The 19,157-nt window shown below is 39.3% G+C and overlaps 1 protein-coding gene across 2 annotated transcripts in view; it reads right to left on the bottom strand.

Annotated features, from left to right (window-relative positions):
* Positions 1 to 19,157, bottom strand: part of st6gal2a (ST6 beta-galactosamide alpha-2,6-sialyltranferase 2a) — a 65,546-nt gene that overhangs the window by 31,385 nt on the left and 15,004 nt on the right. Inside the window, exons 1-3 of one of the 2 annotated variants that reach the window (XM_065961900.1) lie at positions 16,423 to 16,535; positions 7,557 to 7,613; positions 6,379 to 7,472 (exon numbers count right to left, since the gene is read on the bottom strand). In XM_065961900.1, coding sequence (XP_065817972.1) covers positions 6,379 to 7,384 — 1,006 coding nt within the window. In that variant the 5' untranslated portion in view covers positions 7,385 to 7,472; positions 7,557 to 7,613; positions 16,423 to 16,535. Of the gene's footprint in view, positions 1 to 6,378; positions 7,473 to 7,556; positions 7,614 to 16,422; positions 16,536 to 19,157 lie in introns of those variants that run through there. The other variant, XM_020655361.3, reaches the window with a different exon arrangement.

The raw sequence follows: 19,157 nt of genomic DNA, 5'->3' as shown, positions 1-19,157 counted from the left end.
CTGAATTTCTTAATGACACTAATGAGAATGTTCAGCTTCATTTAGTAAGCAGTATTATTTGACAAGTTTATGAAGTGTGGCTTTTTTGTCCTGTAAGACAACGTTTGAATACTTTAAGGGTAAAGAGTTGCACGCACAGATCTTCAGAACAAACATATCAAATGTCTCCCTGAAGATCTGTGTGTGTGAGCCTTTGCATTTCAATGTTTGTGTACTTTTATAAAATGTATTTGTCCAGTCTGATACAAAAAAACTGTTTTGAAAAATGTCTGTGAAGGTCAAATTAACTTCTCACGTTTCAACAAGACAAAACTTTGATATATTTCTCAATCAAAATGTAAGCTGAACATGGTGTGCTTGTAGCGTACAGTAGGGGTTAGTGTGCGGCGCGAGCATTGTACGGAGCTGTAGTCCTTCAAGCGGGCGGCCCGGGTTCGAATCCAACCTGTGGCTCCTCTCTCTCTCTCTCTCTCTCTCTGATTGCTGACTCTGTCCACTGTCCTGTCTTTAAAGGCATAAAAAAGCCCCAAAATAAACCATAATTAAGCTGAACTCCCACCATGGTGTGCTTCCTGAGATGAATCCTTAATAAAAGGAGTGTATTACAGAAAAAAATAAGTAGAGTATTAACAAAAAGACAGCGAATAGATCTCAGCTCAGTTGAACAGTGTGTGTAAAAACAAAAGGGAACAGTCATTTTGGCTTTCTTCACTTCAGTAACTTGTTTTTCTGTGTTTTTATGTGAAGCGTGTGACATGTACAGTGATTACACTGCACTAATACAACACCATGTTTCACACTCTGTCACAAAGACTTTGATTAATTTACCCCTAAAGAGCTCATCTATCAGTGTAGACGAGATGAAAGTCTGATCGTACACTGTGTTCATGTTTGACATGTTGCACTTCACCTGGTGATGAATCGACTTCATGCTTTCAGATCAAGACCTCTGTGGCTGCGTCTGTTCTGTTTACTCGCTGCTTTCTGACGCCTCGTGTTGCTTTAGAAAGTCAAATATAGATACGTTGATTGTTTGACCTGTAGGGTTAGTGCTATTAGCTAAATATAGCTGACCCTGTGAGTTTTATGATTTTACTGCTTTAAAAGTTGGGCTCTTTTTATGTCTAAAAGTGAGCCTGTTAGCCTGACAGATGAGCGTGGGGGCGGGAGCAGATGTCATAAGCAGGATGCAGGATGCTGGATGTCTGCATGTTCAAAAACCTGTCATGTTTTTTCAAACTTAAAAGGATAAAATATCACTTTTTTTGTAAAATGGGTTTTCCTTCTTTCTACCTTAGCGATCATGATGCAGTATAATGGTGTTAACAAGGCTCCAGGTATTAACTCGACATACAGTGAATGATGTGAGCTGGACACCTTTAATTGGCTTCACAACAGGTTGTAGACTGTGAGGATTTCTCACTTTTGAAAATTCATTTTTTTAAATAAACCTTGATCGAACATCTTAACCTACCTCCTAACCCGTTATATGCTTTCACTTCATGTTTTAGCTAAACCTCAATATCTTTTTAGCAAAGCTTTTGTCTGTAAATATTCATTTTCCTTGTTCTTTGTTTCAGTTTATGAGGTCCATGTTTTGAATTTGGACTTCAGAAATATCTTGTAAATATGTAACTATAGTTGTTATATTTGCAAGGGTTGAAATGCTCACTCGATTTAATCAATCATTAAATTATTTGAATTTCAACAACAAAAACAGCTTGAAATTTAGTTTTTTCTTCAGGTCATACTTCACGTGCCAAATACTGTCCAGTCACAGCTTCTTAAATGACAGTGTTTGTGTTTTTATTTTATGCAATAATAAAGGAAAGACATTTAAAAGACATCAAGCCGTGCGACCTCATGGCTCTGTAAATATTCATTCTTTTTTTTAACATCTTGTGTTCAACAATTTTGACAAATCAGTTAAAATGTAAAACTGACAAATGAACACACAATGAAAATAAACGTCTCTAGTTTTGATATACTCGTCAATTTTATAAAAGCCAAGTCCATATATGAGAAATAAATCTTCTCTTTACTGCTTTGACAGGGATGCATTTTGATACATCGCCCCCCGTGAACACTAGTGCTGATGCTTTTATTTTATTTTTATAAGAACCATTTGAAACATTTTTCTGTTTTTGGTTTAGTTTCAGGGTAACAGATCATGTTGTGTAAAAAATATGCCAAAGCTTCCTTTCAGTCGCTTTAGTCCATGAATGTATTTCAATGTCATTTTCATTTTTAATTGTAGTTTTTAATATCACTTCTAAGCGTTTTTTAGAGGGGATAAATTACTGCCGACAGAAAAACATTTAAAGTCAGAGCAGTGAGTGTGTGTGGAAGTTTCATGTTAATTGCAGATGTTTGTTTTTGCTTCATTTATTCCTCTGATGGAAGGAATTAAAAAACCCTCTGCTCATCTAACGCTTTAAAATTCAGCGATCTAGTAGATCTAAGAACTGCTCAGATAATGTTCAAGGCGTACAATCATTTGCCTCCGAACAGTATTCAGAGGTTTTTTTAAACTAGAGAGAGCCGGTATGAACTAAGGGGAATAGGTGTGTATAAAAAAACAAAGGTAAGGACAAACATAAAGAACAGGTGTAACTTATGCCATGGAATTAAGAATGTGTCGTTCACTTTCCAGATTTAAAGTTTTGTTTAAAAAAAAAAAAAAAAAGGTGTTTAACAAATATAAAAGATTGGTTTGATGTGTTTTGTGATTTTGACTTCTGTTTTGTTTTTTGTTTGTTTTCATTTGTTTTGTTTTGAAAGAAATTCTTGGAACATTTGGAAATTTTGTTCTGATATGTTTTGGTTTTTTTGTAACCAAACTAGTAGTGTCTTAAATAATAAGATTTGTAATAAGGGGAGGTGTAATAAGCTAAAGCTTCAGCGTACACCTTTTCAGTCAAAATGTTTTTGTTTTTTTCTTGTTACCGAAATAAATGATTAAACAAAAAAAATGAAATGAACAATAAATCCTATTTACTGTCATGAAATTATAAATTCCCACCCCCATACAAAGAGGGACGAGGCTTTTCTGACAAATGCTGAGGATTACTCAACAGGTTATTACGTCAACAATATTACAAACTATGATCAGTGACACTGGGTAGTGCTCTATCATTTCAATCATCCTGAGGATGCAGTGTCTGTTGTTGACCACATGATGGCAGCCACACATCACACACTCAGAAGAAAGCGAACCTAAACCTCAGCTACAGAGTCTCACAGGATGCAGGTTCTGCAGCCGCTCATAAAGATGCTAATTTAAACCCCAGCCAAGCTGCAGGCTGCACAGAAAATAAATGATGTTCAGATTCATCATTCAATGATTTTTTTTTTTTTTTCCACCATTCAGAAGCTGCCTGGCGGGATGTTTTTTTTTTTTAATGCAGTGCAGCCTTTTTGGAGAGAACCGCAGGGTGAGAAGAAGAAGAAGAAGAAGACAGAGCGGGATCAATGCTGTTTGATTTCATGTTGAGTCTGAGCCCTGAGTATTAATGTAACAAAGTCAAGCTCCTCCAACTCTGAGAGGCAGCTCAATAATTAATCTGCTGTTACATCTATCTTAGTCGTCAAGTCACAGAGTCCCCTCTGAGGAGCAGCATCTCCTTTTTTTAAAAGAACTGAATACCATGATGATGACACACTGATCCAACACCCTGCTACCGCCTCTTTGACGTAGAAATGTGTGCGATTCCCTTTCAGAGAAGAAACGCTCTTTGGTTAACATTTAATTTGACTTCATCTCAGTAATTTCTAATGAGTCGCATGAAGCATAGAAATTCTCTTTACGAGGTATGTGTGTTCAAAGCAGGAAGAACAATGAAGGCAGATTCTGAGCATGTGCATATGGATCCCATTATTGGACTCAAACCAAAAAACGAACATGGGGAGGATGATGATGCATCGACAGAGATTTTCGAAGCACCTGCCGAGTTTAAGTCCAAGGCCTGGAGCCCTAAAGCTAAAGACTGTCTTTATTTTTCGCTGCTTCCTAAAATAAGTTACCACATGGTTCGAATGTTCCACATACTCCAGAACTAAAAACACCAACCAGAATAAAAATGATGATATTTTTTCACAACATGTTCTCTCCTGATTCTGCACCGGATGTAAGCTTGAATTTCTGCTGATACCTGCTACCTTTCCCACACCATCCATCCATCCATCCATCCATCCATCCATCCATCCATCCATCCATCCATCCTACAGGTAGGTAAGTAGACTAAAATGTGATCACGTATGTATGACAAGGCACAAGTTTATTTTTTATAGGGGGCTAATATTCATGGTAGCCTATAAGCGCATTAGCATTCACAATATCCCATTAAAGGCTTTATATGTGATTTTTTGATCCAGCAGATGTCGCCCTTGAGCTCCAGCATGAAACCAAAACAACTCTCGCTGCATTGTTGTGTTAGCATGCTAATGCTAGCGATCTTTATTATGCTGGTATCTTCACACTGCATGTAAATTTACCTGAAATGAGCGTGATCTAGAAACACAGTTAAGCAGTGAGTACAGTATGTTATTCTTCTTTTCTCTAGTCCCTCAATTAAACAACTTTTATACACGAGGGGAGGAGTCAGCCGGCCGTCCCGGCGATGTAAACAAAGTGAAGATAGGACTCTGAAAACTGTGAAAACATCACAGACAGTGGGACTCGGGTGTTACACCCATTGTAGACAGTCATGACTCACAGAGTTATTTTCAGAGGATATACTTGATTTCTACATTTAAGTGACAACAATCACATATAAAGCCTTTAAGGCCGTATTTGATGGAATTCTGATATTACTATTCTTTAACAAGCCAAAAAAGATACATGCAGGCATCCAGTCACACACTCACTCAGAGATTTAATCAAATGCATCCTTATTTTCGGTGAACACGACGCACCCACACCTGTCTTTTGCACAGAGCAGCAAGTGAAAACCTCAGTGAAGGACTGCAGCGATGACTTTTTCCGCTGAAACCAGGTAAACTCCACTGTGACCACAATGTTTGATTACATCGCTCATGTGCATTTTATTTTCTCTGAAACATGTGCTCTCTATCTGGGACAGTGTTATCTGGGACAATGTACAGAACGCTATAACAGAAACAAAATGCATTAAGACCAAGCTCTTCACCACAAAGAGCTCTGAGCATCTGAATTCACCAGAAAATGCAAGAAAAAACTATACACGATACGAAGCAGCCTGATTGTTAACCAGAGGGGGGTTCAGCTTTCTATCTAGTGAGCCATCTGTCACGGAGTTCACACCCTCCCTACTTACCCAAAACGCTGCCAGCGCCTCTAAACCGAAAGCACACACACACAGTCTGTAATGCAAAGACACACTGTATAGCCTAGTAGGCACACGTTCAAACCTGCTCACAGTCAGCTTGACGAGTTAATCAGCGAGTGCCGTGCATAAATTAACGCAAATGCAAATCATTGGAGGTGCAAATGGATTTTTTGTTGACCTTTAAAATTCAATATCTTAACAAGCGACTGAAGCAGAAGAGATGAAGCTACGTTTCGAGATAGAGCTCATGATGGCAGCCATGATTTTCTTTTAAATCTTTAATAAGCTAAAGCTGTTTGCCAAATCGCAAATATTTAAACAACCGCTCACAGGACGACGCAATCAAGTCTGCAGACGTGGTCGAGATAATCTTTGTTTAATACAAAATGTCTCAACAAGGACCTTTGTAACACCTTTTAGATCTTAATTCATGTTGCTAAGCCTCCACTGAAAAAAAAAAAAAGCATATTCAAAATATCCTGGACTCTCAGCGTACATGTTTGTGTGTGTGTCATCCTTTATCTTCTTTCAACTGGCGGTGCCGGGTATTATTTTTTGGTTTTTTTCCCCAAAACAAAACGCCTGAGGTTAAATACTGATAAAAGCACTTTTTATTCCTCTGAGGGATATTTACATGCTTTTTCTGCAGAAATTTCTTTAAAAATTAACAAATAAAGGCGCAAATGTTGTCTGTCTGTATTTCTAAAGACAAGCAGGGCTTTGCTCCCGACCATCGTAAATGAAGCTTTAAATAACTTACAGTCCGATCAAAGCACAAGAAACTTAAAAGTGCAAATCGGAGCAAGCATTGGATACAAGATTCTTTTCAATATTAATGTTTGGTTACCAGCCCTTTTAGCCCTTTTGTTTTTATTTGTACTTTTCTACTTTTTTTTTTTTTCTTATAATGCTATTCTCTTTTATATATCATTTTTAATTTTTTTGTAGAAGCTGACTCAAGGAGAAACGCACAAAAATTCCAATGTACCTGTACTATCCTGTACCTGTGCAAATGGCAATAAACATCTATTCTATTCTAGCCTTTCCCAGTTCTTTTGTTCTCTCCACTCACCGATCTCTTTGCCCAGTCCGGAGCGCAGGATGGCGCCAGCCGAGGTGACCACGGCGCAGGTCTTGTAGCTGCTCCGGCCCTGATGTTTGTAAAGCTGCTCCAGGGGAACAGACGGAATGAGACGGCCCCAGCCGAGAGAGGAGAAGGGCTGCTCCGACCCGTCCACGGTCCTCAACCGGGCCTGGGCTTTCATCTGACACAGCAGCTCCTTGGCGCCCTGGGCCGGCCTGCGATGCCCGCTGAACGAAACGTGGTGTTTGTTGGCGCTCATGTAGTCTTTCATGGCGCGCTGGAGACGGGGACTGAGCATGCCGGCGGACACGCGGCCTCGCCACAGACGCTGCACCACAGAGGCCGACTTTGAGAAGTAATATTCCTCCAGATTGGAGGAGTCACCGCCGGCCCCTCTGCCTCCCGCTGCAGTCCTTATTCTGTTTCCTAGTTCTTCTTCTTCTTCATTGTCCCGGTCGTCTTCTTCTTCTTCTCCACCGTCGTGACTTTGCATGGCGCTGACAGGGTTCTGGTACTCTGCTGTCTGGGAGGTTTTCTCTCGACTCAGGGCCGCAGGGTTCGAGTGAGAACCCACATTTTCTGTACCAAAAGAGGACCAGGCAGCCAGACTCTGCTGGTCCAGGTAGTCCTGCTGACTGGCTTCCTGGCTAGCGTAATTGGCATAGGGGGCACCGTTGGGGCTGCGGCTCGCCTCGAGGCTGAGATCTGGGGTCGTGGAGCCGGCAGAAGGCTGTGGCTCTGGTTCCTGTCTGGTGTAGGATGTGGTTAAGGCGGAGGCTGGCTCAGGTTGGGATCCCAGGTTGGAGAGCTGTTGGTGGGAGGCCTGTATGGAGGCCAAGCGGCGAGTGTCGGGATGCTGGGAGAGCAAAGTGGACGTCAGGGTCTCATTCACACGAGCATCTAGGAAGTAGGAAAGGAGGGCAAGGAAGAGGAGACCCCAGGCTAGCATTCCCGCCAGCACCAGCCGCCGCCACTGCCTCATGCTGGATTTCATCACCTCTCGCTCACATGCACGGTCTGTTCAGCTGGCCCACCAACAACAAAGCCCCACAGGACGCAGCCCCCGAGGTCAGCTGGAGGGCCTGTTGGGAAAAAGAGAGAGAGAAGGTTCATTACAGAAAATGTGGGAAAAATTTGCTGAAGTATAGTATGGGATTTTCACACACCTCAACAGATACTTCTAGTTCTTCATGTCCTTGTGGCCTCAGGGATACAACAGCACCCTGTGAAGAGGAGGGGTACAAATTAGATGGAGTACAAATGCAGACATGAGGCTGAGGGCGCACAAAAAAACACTGCTGCTAACACACTCTCTCTCTCTCTGCAGGAAAACACCTCCTGCCAGGCACAACTTGGCTGCTTTTCCCCCTCACAACAACAAAAGGGACAATTTTTTTCAAAACTAGGACTGTCTATTAAGCAAAATCAAATGTACGGCTTCCCTCAAAAAAATCTGCAGCATGCAAGTCCCAATAAGAACCATAGACTGCTCCCATGTGCAATGTGTTCTCAGCAACCAAATATTATACAAAATATTAAGTATTCTTTATAAAACCTTCAATAAATAAATATACTGTATACACAAACATACAACTTAACTGGAACTCGATTCAGACTCTTTTAGGTAAAGAGTGTGTTTATCATACACTGTATAAAAATGGATGTAGTATCAATTACGTCACCCATTGGTTTCTAAAGAGGAGTTATGAAGCCCAACGATGGCCAAGGTGAAAAATGCTCTCAACCTAACATTCAGTCAATTTAGACAGTCAAAGATGTACTGTATGGAAGCGATCAGTGATCAGAATTCAAATGATAAAGCTAATTTGAAAATTAAAATCCATTAATAGAAATGAAATTTATTTGACCTATTAAAAATTAATATTCAGTCACTTTCCTGCGCCGTCCACTTTGCCATTTCATGTTCGAGTTTGAATTATAAATAACTTTTTAGCACGACAAGTTTGAAAACGAAAAGCCAAAGACCTTTTCATTTTCATTCGAATTATGTCATACAATATGCATACATAGAGATCAAAAGTATAATGCAAACTGGATGACTGAATATTAATTTTAAATATAGGTAAAATAAAGCACCTATATTCTGAAAATGTAAACGTGTTTCTGTTATTGCATTTTCATTTTAAAATTAGCTTCTTCATTTGAATTATGATACAAATTTAGCGGGGCAATTTTTTTTAAATGAAAAAGCAAATGTCATTTTCTTCTTCATTTTAATTTAGTCAAAGAATGTGCATTTTTGAAGTTGAAAACTAAAATTCAAATTAGATAAATTAGTCATCATTTTATTTTTGAGTCAAATAATACACTCGTATTCTGAAAATTAAAAAGCATTTCTATTAATGAATTTTAATTTTCAAATTAGCTTTATCATTTGAGTTCTGATCACTAATCGCTTCCATAGTACTAAAGTAGGCCCTAAGCCTTCTTGCCAACAACTTCAAAGCCTTCACATTAAGTCAGCTCATAATTGCATATTTATGAATAAGTCTTTGGATTATTACAATCAAAACAAATTACTTGTTTTCTAAAAAAAAGAATGTGTACAGAATATAATGTGTCCCAATAAAGAAACAAGCTGCAGATACGTAAACTGTCTGAACCCAGTCTGTAAACTGGTTTATTATGGCCTGGAGATTCCTTGCTTTTGCAGCCAGCTGTCAAGTTGACAAACAAGGAACTGCAGTTTTTGGGGCTTCAATTTTTTCAACACATGGGTTGTCGCTTCGTGCTCATACTCTTGAGTGATTGGGAAGCTATCTGTACAAAAAGTTAGAAGATGTAATATACTATTTAGACTCTTTAAGTGGAGCTTCTCCAAACATGTAAAACCAGTAATCCCTTTGTTGTTTGCTTTGTTCATTCTTTGGGGATAGGAAAATTCTAATTTGTTTGAATCGCAGACTTTATATAGGAAGCTCATTCAGCCATTTGTGTGAACTCCGATTGTGAAACTAGTACCAAAACACACCAAAGCAGAAGTGAGAATATTTAAATGACATGGTGAATACACATTCAGCCTCATAAGACAGTTTCCCATGTGGTGGCAACTCCCTTCAGCATATCCTGTTTTAATGTCATTTTACCCTATAAATAGAAACATCAAAAATCAATATCATCCTGTAACGAAGAAGACTTTTAGGAATTGATGAAGACTAAACACTGAAAAAGCTTTTTTAATGTAATAAATAAACCGAAAAAGTTAGCTCATTTGATCTTATTTCATTAATTTTAGTATGCAATCAGTCAGTATGCAGGAGTCGCCCCCTGCTGGCCATTAGTAAGAATGCATGTTCAAGCTACATCTTCACTGGCTCAACTTCTCAAACAAAAATTTTCAGAAACAGTGTACCATCTATGTAAGATAATATTTATGTAAATAAGAAACAAATCTGCTGCCATCATAACAACCAATGTTCCTGTGCTCTGCTTAAAGACACGATAATATAACCCCCTTTAAAACATGTCCCCGTCAACATTGTACAAGCGCACCAACAAAGAATTCTCTGCTCGTTTAGTTGCTGCACCGAAAAAAAACACAATCATTAAAAATAACACTCTCATTATCAGCCTGGCTTTCTCTAAAGCTCTGGAGTGAAAAAACACCTCAGGTTCACTGATGGCTGCAAAGTGAAATACACAGCAATGAAGGTAAATAAATGAAGCATTAAATTGCCTCACATCAGAGGACTTACAATCCTCTCAACCACACGTAATTATGAGCTTTGGTCTCTTAATGTGGGAGAGAGAGAGAAAGGGATAGAGAAAGGGAGAGAGAGAGAGAGAGAGAGAGAGAGAGAGAGAGAGAGAGAGAGAGAGAGAGAGAGAAAGGGATAGAGAAAGGGAGAGAGAGAAAGAGAGAAAGGGTGGCAGGGTGAGGCAGGAAAAAAAAGGACTCCAGAGTGTTAAGCCTCCACTAGGCCTAATTACAGCTTCCTGTCTGTGTAGCTGCCGGGGTCCTGTAGAGAGCAGCAAGAGTGATCTCAGGCTGTGTCGTTCCCCCCCCCCCCCACTTTAAACTCAGACATCCAGGCCTCCTGCCCCGGGGGCCACGCAGGAGGGCAAAGCTCATCCACTGACCCTGGTTAAGCAGGAGGAAAGCAGCAGGGAGCAACTGGGCCAGAGGGAGCGGATGGGAGAAAAAAAATACTCAAGACAAACACACATCTGCAAAAACACACAAAAAAATGTGATTACTGTCTGAGAAAACCTTTTTTTTTTGTTTAATGCCTTGAGGCGATTGATGGTTTTGGGTTGACGGTATACGCTGTGTAGCAGTTTCTACATGTCTGGGGTCAAATGTTACTCTTTCTAAAGTCGTCATTTAACACCTGGCTACAACAACAGGCTTTTTGCACACAAAGAAAACAAGCTGGGGAAAAAAAATCACACAATGACAATGATGGCAACAAGCAATGTCATTTTAATGCATCACCGCCCCGCCAAAAAAACTCACTTTGGATGTATTTGTGTGTCTGTGTATGTGTGGCCCCCGAGGCATGACACGCATGTATTAACGCACGCAAGCCGGTTTGCCTGCCTCACCTGGCAGCAATCAGGGATGAGTGCTTCAGTAACTGCGGCGAAACAACATAAATGCGTGGCACAGATGGAGAGGCGGGGGTGGAGGACAGAGCTAGTCTTGTGAGGGCTGCACAAAGACGCAGCACAAAACGGAAAACATGGAAACGAGATGCTGCCAGGAAGCAAAAGGACGACTAAACGACGAGTTTTAGCAGGAGAGATACGAGACGAGACGAGACGAGGACAGGAGTCTGATCAAAAAAAAATGATTTACTGCAAACAGCAAAAACAAGCACCCAGTGTTCATGTATGACGAAGGGAGGGAGGAAGAGAAGATAAAGGTTAAATGTTTGCATGCGACTATAGCCCTCAGGGGGATAATTACAAGGTGTGTGATAAGCATCCACAAGAGGACAAAAATAGGAAGAGAAATGAAACGATGCTCTGTTTGGGGTCACAGGTGAGCTCTTGGTATGCAAACAATCACAAGACTCCTATTTCTCTGACGCGTCACAGCTGAATCTGCATATCATATTATTCTAAAATAGAGAAAAATGCGTAAGATTACATCATTTAAAGTCTTTATATGTGATCTTTCACACTTAAATGTAGAAATGAAGTATATCCTCTGAAAATAACTCTGAGTCATGACTGTCTACAATGGGTGTAACACCCGAGTCCCACTGTCTGTGATGTTTTCAGAGTCCTATCTTCACTTTGTTTACATCGCCGGGACGGCCGGCTGACTCCTCCCCTCGTGTATAAAAGTTGTTTAATTGAGGGACTAGAGAAAAGAAGAATAACATACTGTACTCACTGCTTAACTGTGTTTCTAGATCACGCTCATTTCAGGTAAATTTACATGCAGTGTGAAGATACCAGCATCATAAAGATCGCTAGCATTAGCATGCTAACACAACAATGCAGCGCAAGTTGTTTTGATTTCATGCTGGTGCTCAAGGGCGACATCTGCTGGATCAAAAAAATCACATATACAGCCTTTTAATGTCTTGTTCTGTCCAGTATACATAGATGACCAATCACAGAAGAACAGGAGCTTATTTGCATGTAAGTGTTTAAAAGAATTTTGCTTCCCTTTTACTTTCTTGAACAAAATAAAAATGACTAATCTGCCAAAATGATTCATGTTATTATTATACCAGCCAGACAGCATTGTGTCTGAATTATGGGGGGAATGTTTGGATAAAAGTAATGAATTCATTTATTATTCATGTTGTATGAAATGTCAGAAAAAAAGCTGATCAAACTTTTATGAAGCCTTAAGGGACCCAATTCAAATGACTTGTTTTGTCAAGCCTCAAATCGAGCAAAAGAAAAGCTGGAGAACTGGGACTATTTATTCTATTGACAAGAGATAAAAATGACTTTGCTAGAAATACACCATTGGCTTCAAAAGTCGGATGAGAGTCGTTCCCACAAAATAGAAAAAAAAACATTGTGAGCTTAGTTTAAAGATTAGAGACCGAATCCATTTTTACATATACACTCCTGAAAAAATCTAGATAATGTCAGGAGGACTGCTCCACATATTCTCCTGACTTGGCTGTTCACATATGCACCTCACAGATGCAGAAACGACGCGGAAGTAGCGGACAAAGCAACAGTCTGCTATATTCTACAATTCTGCAATTCACTTAGCAGACGCTTTTATCCAAAGCGACGTACATCAGAGAGTAAGAACAACACAAGCAAGGATCTAGAAAAAAGGGAACAATGTCAGTAAGAGCAAACGATCAGCTTAGAGTCTGATTGGACACACAGGTGCTGACAGGAAGTGACCAGAGGCAAAGCACAACATTGAGGGCAGTTCTTGAGAGCTCTAATCAGTATAGAAACCATCTTATAAGTCGTCGTTATCAAACAAAAACCATCGTCATTACCATCATCATCATCAATAATATGGAGACCATCATCATTAAGTCAGTAGGTATTCATGAAAGAGCTGGGTCTTTAGCTTTTTCTTAAAGGTGCAGAGGGACTCTGCTATATGATGCTCCAATGAGAATATTTGCTAGGAGCCTGGCAGGAGAAACTCCAGGTGAGGTAAGAGCAAAACATTTGGCTGTTTGCGTTCACACATACAGCTCCTCCTGCAAATACCAGGAGTTTTTCAGGAGTTTTATGCGAGTGTGAAAGCCATATTAGAGCAACAAATAGCCTCAATCAAAGTTTGAGACTAATGTTGAAGCAGACACTTTTTCAGCATCCACGACTCTTTGGGTGTCCCGCTGGTTACCATCTTTAGCTTTTGGATGTAGCAAGAAGAGAAAATGGGATACTTATTTCTTTTAACCTTTAGACTGACTTTGGACTTGCTAGACATCTTCTCCATGTAACAAGACTTGACACAAAGTGTGCAGTCTCTCCATACTAAGTCTTATTGAAATATGGATATGAAGTTTTGAAAGTCTATGGCAAGCCGTTCAGGAAATGAATATATTGAATGAAACTTTGAATATATTGAAGGAAGTCTGAATATATTGAATAAAGTCTGGATATATGGAATGGAACTTTGAATATATCGAATGGAAGTCCGTAGTGTTACTTCAGCTGACATCTCAGTAAGAGACTAAAAAATTCCCTAGAGATGGATGCACAAAGTGCACTCAGCAATGTTTTGTTGAGCATTACTACTCCTAAGCAATAAAAGTCTTCCAATGATTGATGATCTTCAAGGTCTACATTCCACATTATTCATATGATTTTGAGTACCAACAGCTGTCTCAAAAAAGTTTTGACGTTCAACAAAGTATTTGGTATATTTCAGCTGATGTCATCTTGCAAAACCAGCATATTCATCAGGGTGTCTTTTGGATGACAACAATGAAACTGGTGGATTTGGAGAATTGAAATCAATTCAATATATTCAGACTTCATTCAATATATTCAAAGTTTCATTCAATATACTAATTTTGCCATAAAAGTCCTATTTATATAATTATCTAATACCGCCTGATTTCTTTTTACAATAGTAATGGAAGTAAAATAAACCATTTTGTGCTTAGTCATCTACTTCTTGACAACAGATCTGTTTTTTGATAGGCAGCCTTTACATTGTGTGACATCTCTAGCAGCTGGTTTTCCAATGATTCTTGTCTTTCCCACAGCGTACAGCGGTGTATTTTATTCATTGTTTATACAGCTGTTTAAGAGGAAATTCTTTAAAGAAGGACTTGACATGTTCCTTGAGATTTATCATGTCCCGCAGGACTCTGTCACCAAACCCTGAAGTTTACTGTCAGTCAGATTAAAAAAAAGGCTAAATCAAATGCCCCAGATATATCTGTGGAGTTTAAAGGACGTGTTCCAATGAAGTCGTCTGGAGCTGGATATAGAAAATTAACAATTCATCAATTTGCAACTTCTTCAAATTTTAGGTCAGTTTGCTTTGGGATGCAGACTTTACTGGACTTCCCTAAAATATTAATGTAATTTCAATAGTGTGAAAAAGAAAGTAATGCTACTACTATACTACTTTATATTTTAAAGGCTTTTGATGCCTTTATTTAGAGTTAGCCTGATGGCCTGAAGAAGATCTTTTGGATAGAAACACTGGCCTTAATAAAGTTGCTCATTGGGAGCTGTTTTTTTAGAGATAGGACAGTGTACCTGCAGACCGTTGTATTAACATCTTACCTGCTATAGCCCTTTGTCAAACTTTAGCACATGATGCCATTAAACATTAGCTACATTTCATGGTTGGTGCCATTGGATTTAAATACGACAGTGTCACTTTAAGAGGCAATGAACAACAGAGTCGTTATTTGTACATATAAACGGCCAATAAAGCAGATTCTGTTAAAAGCTTTCTATGTGATTTTTCACACTTAATTATAATATAAATCAAGTATATACTCTGAAAATAACTCAGTCAATAACTGAGTCATGACTGTTTACAATGGGTGTAACACCCGAGTCCCACTGTCTGTGATGTTTTCAGAGTCCTATCTTCACTTTGTTTACATCGCCCGGACGGCCGGCTGACTCCTCCCCTCGTGTATAAAAGTTGTTTAATTGAGGGACTAGAGAAAAGAAGAATAACATACTGTACTCACTGCTTAATAATCAATGCATTGATGCATTAGCATGCTAACACAACAATGCAGCGCGAGTTGTTTTGGTTTCATGCTGGTGCTCAAGGGCGACATCTACTGGATCAAAAAAATCGCATAAAAAGCCTTTAAAGAACTATTTTTAAAAGTTTTTTTTTCTGTGGAAATAGTTGAGCGAGAGTTGTCTCAGCACATTCACTTTCATCAATGGTCCTCATGAGTTGCAGTGACAATGTAGTGCAGTACTTCATACAATGTAGTCTGAAGTACAAAGAACCACACACAGTTAAGAGAACTCTCAGATGTGTGTGTTAAAGTTTGGCTGCTGTGTCTCATTGTCCTGCTGGTCTCATCCCACATTTGATTCTTTTACTGCTTGTGAATTTTCCTGTATTATTTTAATGCTGCTGTTCTGTCTGACAGATGTGTTTTTATGTTGGACCATGTGTATGGTTATTGAGGAATGCCAGGCGTTATAATGTGTCTGGGGCCTACACCAGGTGCAGTGCTCGTTGGTGCCTGTAATTTGGCAACAGCATTTCAGAACCTAATTGTCTTGGATGGGCTACACACACACCTGGTTGTTTTCACCATGTGTACCTGCCCATGCTGTGATACCTTGACCATATTCCAACATTTTTTTTTTACTAGCATTCTGAGGTAGTCATATCTCTCTCTCTGTCTTTGAAACTGGATAAGGATTGTTGAAAGCACAATGGAAAAGGTTGAAATGATAAGCTAAACTTATTATCAGGGGGACAGAAATGAGATTCCCAACGTAATAAAGGATAAACGGAGCAAATGTGTCTAAACTGAAATGAAGAAGCTATTTTCTAGAAGACTTCATTTCTTCAAAAAGTATCTGAGTGCTTAACGTTTGAAACACACAGCATGGATTGAGTCCTGGTCGTTTCTAACACACATTACCAACTCTAAACCACTTAAACTTTTTATACAACATTTAACAGTTAAAGCATTGACCAGATAAAGTAGGTAACAGTAGAGGCTTATATCAGTATACAGTCCCCTGCTGTTACCTTGGCCTTGGATGTAGATTGGTAATTCACATTTCTGTTTGTCATGAGTACTGTGTAGACTTCTCAAATTTATTCTACAATGGACGGATGACTAGTATCAATACTGTCAACGGTGTTATAATAATAACAATGAAGTTTATTAATAAAGCACTTATCCAAACCAAGATCACAAAGTGCTTTACAAACAAAAGAAAAACCCCAACAGTCAAATACACAACAATGAAATCAATAAAACAATAGACAAAACAATAAAAATTAAAAAAGCATGAAAAATAAAACAACAGTGCAGCAATCATCCAATGAACAGAGAAAAGAGAAACAACCGAGACAAAGATTGGCTAAAGTTAACAGTAAAACAAATAAAACTCAAAACCTACCAGCAACAGTGGAGGTAAGGTACCTGTAGTGATTCGTGATAGATAACAGCTCAGATCGAGTGCACCAGTATTCTGCTTGTTTCGCACCGACAAACAGTAATCTCAAGCGCTAATTTATTAGCGTGTCAGAGCAGTTGTTTCCAGTGAAAATGAATTCTGGCAGAACATTCAGGTAAATTTGTACGACTTGACTCTGAGTCACTTAAGCTGAATCAATATCCTCATTTCCACCTTCAACAAATACTGAACACATCAACATGGTATGACGTGTGTGCTCGTCTGAGTGTTTTTTTAATGTGGAGTTTGTGATTTTTGTCGTTCACGTGTCTTGGACTTGTTTGCTTCTGCAATGCTGTAAGTCTATGTACCATCATACACTGGGACAACAATATCACCCTTCGTTTCACCTGATAGTTTCTAAGTGAAGGCAGAGCTTCTTTTTTATGTAAATGGGCTACAGTACTGATCTCCTGTGTTCACATTAAAGTGTCTTCAAAAAGGTAAAATCACCGAAATCATACAAAAGCATCTGAAATGTAGAGAAGGATGAAATAAAAACAAATTTAAAAAAAAGAGAGGGAAAGGAAAAAGCAGCAAAAGAACTCTCAAAAAGTGGATTTTTTTTCCTTGTTTTTCTTTTATAAACAAACAAAAATAACTGAATCATCTGTCTTTACTGTTGGTATGGAAGGATTAAATAAACGCAGGCAACACATTTTGACAGTCAAGTATCTAAGTCTTCCTCAAGATATTTGCTTAAGAAATATAGCAAAGGACTAACTGTAATTGTATCTTTTATAAATACACACTCCTGAATAATACAACATGAACATAACATAACCCTGCATCTCTTTAAAGAAGCCACACTCAAGACAAATCTAAAGGTGGAATAATGGGACTATATTAATAGTTTTTTTTTTTTTTTTTAATGTAACCACTTTACTTGAGTCCTAGCATGCCCTGCTGCTGCCTGCTGTAATATTCTCAATGTGATGACAGTGCAGGCATTTCTGGAGGTGACTGTACTAAACTGCAGCCACTATTTGGCAGCCAGGTAAGAGAGACCAAACCCTGAGGGAAAAGGGCCACACACAGCATCACAGTTAGAATTAGTCAAGACCACGTCCTCAGTTCCTGTTGATAAAAATGAGGGTTGTTGAAATCTTTATCAAGGCCAGCTTGAACATTTTTCTCAAATAATGCACATATAAATACAGGAAAGAGGTTTCTATAGGAAGCACCAGCTCTGACCTTGGCGCAGGAAAGTAAAGGTAAATGTGAAAATAACGGGATAAAACTGAAAAATGCAGAGGTTTGCAGGAAAATGTTCACAAAGCCAGGAAGCTTTTAGCAAATAAAAGAAGTTACCGGTTATACAGAACGAGAAAAAAAAGTCTTATCAGCCTAAAACAATTTGTGGTATTTAACACAGATGTCAAAACACGAACAGGAAAGAATAAAAAAGTCTCACAAAGATGGATGCCTGAGGTGTTAAGTCCCCGAACCCGGCTGCTTCTGCAGGAGAACACACAGTCCGTCTCCATTCAGCTCACTGCATGGCAAAAGTGTGCACATTCTCTCAAATAAAACACAGACCATAGGGCTTGTTCCTCATGAAATATTGAGTCAACAAGAGTGGAGTCGTTCTTCGTCTAAAAATATCAGGACGTTTTTTCTTTAATATTCACCTTGCAGTCGTTCAAGCAGCTACAAACCGATACATCACGGAGAGGATATGAAAAAAGCACCAGGACGAGCTCTTAAAAGGCATTTTTTTTACAAACATGTTGAAGCACTACCATGTGATAAAGATACTTTTTAGACTGGATTTGTATGTCAAATTCCAGGTTAGATCTCACAAGATTATGTAAACTGAACATGAAATGGATGCACATGTCACTCTGCCGTTCATCTCCTTACACCGGCTCCCAGTTACTGCTCGCATCAAATTTTTAAACTCTGCTGCTCGCTTACAAAACAGCGACAAAAACGTCTCCTCCTTACTTTAACTCTCTGATCCAGGTCTACACTCCCTCCCGCCCACTACGCTCTGCCAATGAAAGGCGTCTGATCCAACCTTCACAACAGGGTCCTAAGACACTGACTAGACTCTTCTCCTCTGTCGCCCCCCGGTGGTGGAATGAACTTCCAAACTCCATGTGATCTGCAGAGTCCCTCTGCACCTTTAAGAAAAAGCTAAAGACCCAGCTCTTTCATGAATACCTACTAACTTAATGATGATGGTCTCCATATTATTGATGATGATGATGGTAATGACGATGGTTTTTGTTTGATAACGACGACTTATAAGATGGTTTCTATACTGATTAGAGCTCTCAAGAACTGCCCTCAATGTTGTGCTTTGCCTCTGGTCACTTCCTGTCAGCACCTGTGTGTCCAATCAGACTCAAAGCTGATCGTTTGCTCTTACTGACATTGTTCCCTTTTTTCTAGATCCTTGCTTGTGTTGTTCTTACTCTCTGATGTACGTCGCTTTGGATAAAAGCGTCTGCTAAGTGAATTGTAGAAATGAAGAATGAATTCCATGTATAAAAAGTGAGAAAACCAGCCCTTTTTCTCAGATTGTCCAGTACTACATGAGGGAGACAATATTAGAAACAAGCTGTAGTTTGGAAAAGGTGTGGGTGTAGGGTGGGCATATGCACCTTCACTACAGGGGCCTCGAGTTATTTATGAAATAGAGTTAGACTGGAGTGTTTTTGGGTTACCACAGC

Source organism: Labrus bergylta, chromosome 13 (assembly GCF_963930695.1).
Source record: "Labrus bergylta chromosome 13, fLabBer1.1, whole genome shotgun sequence".
Lineage (NCBI taxonomy): Eukaryota > Metazoa > Chordata > Actinopteri > Labriformes > Labridae > Labrus > Labrus bergylta.
Note: the sequence above shows the minus strand (reverse complement) of the source record. Positions and strands in the feature narration are given on the sequence as shown.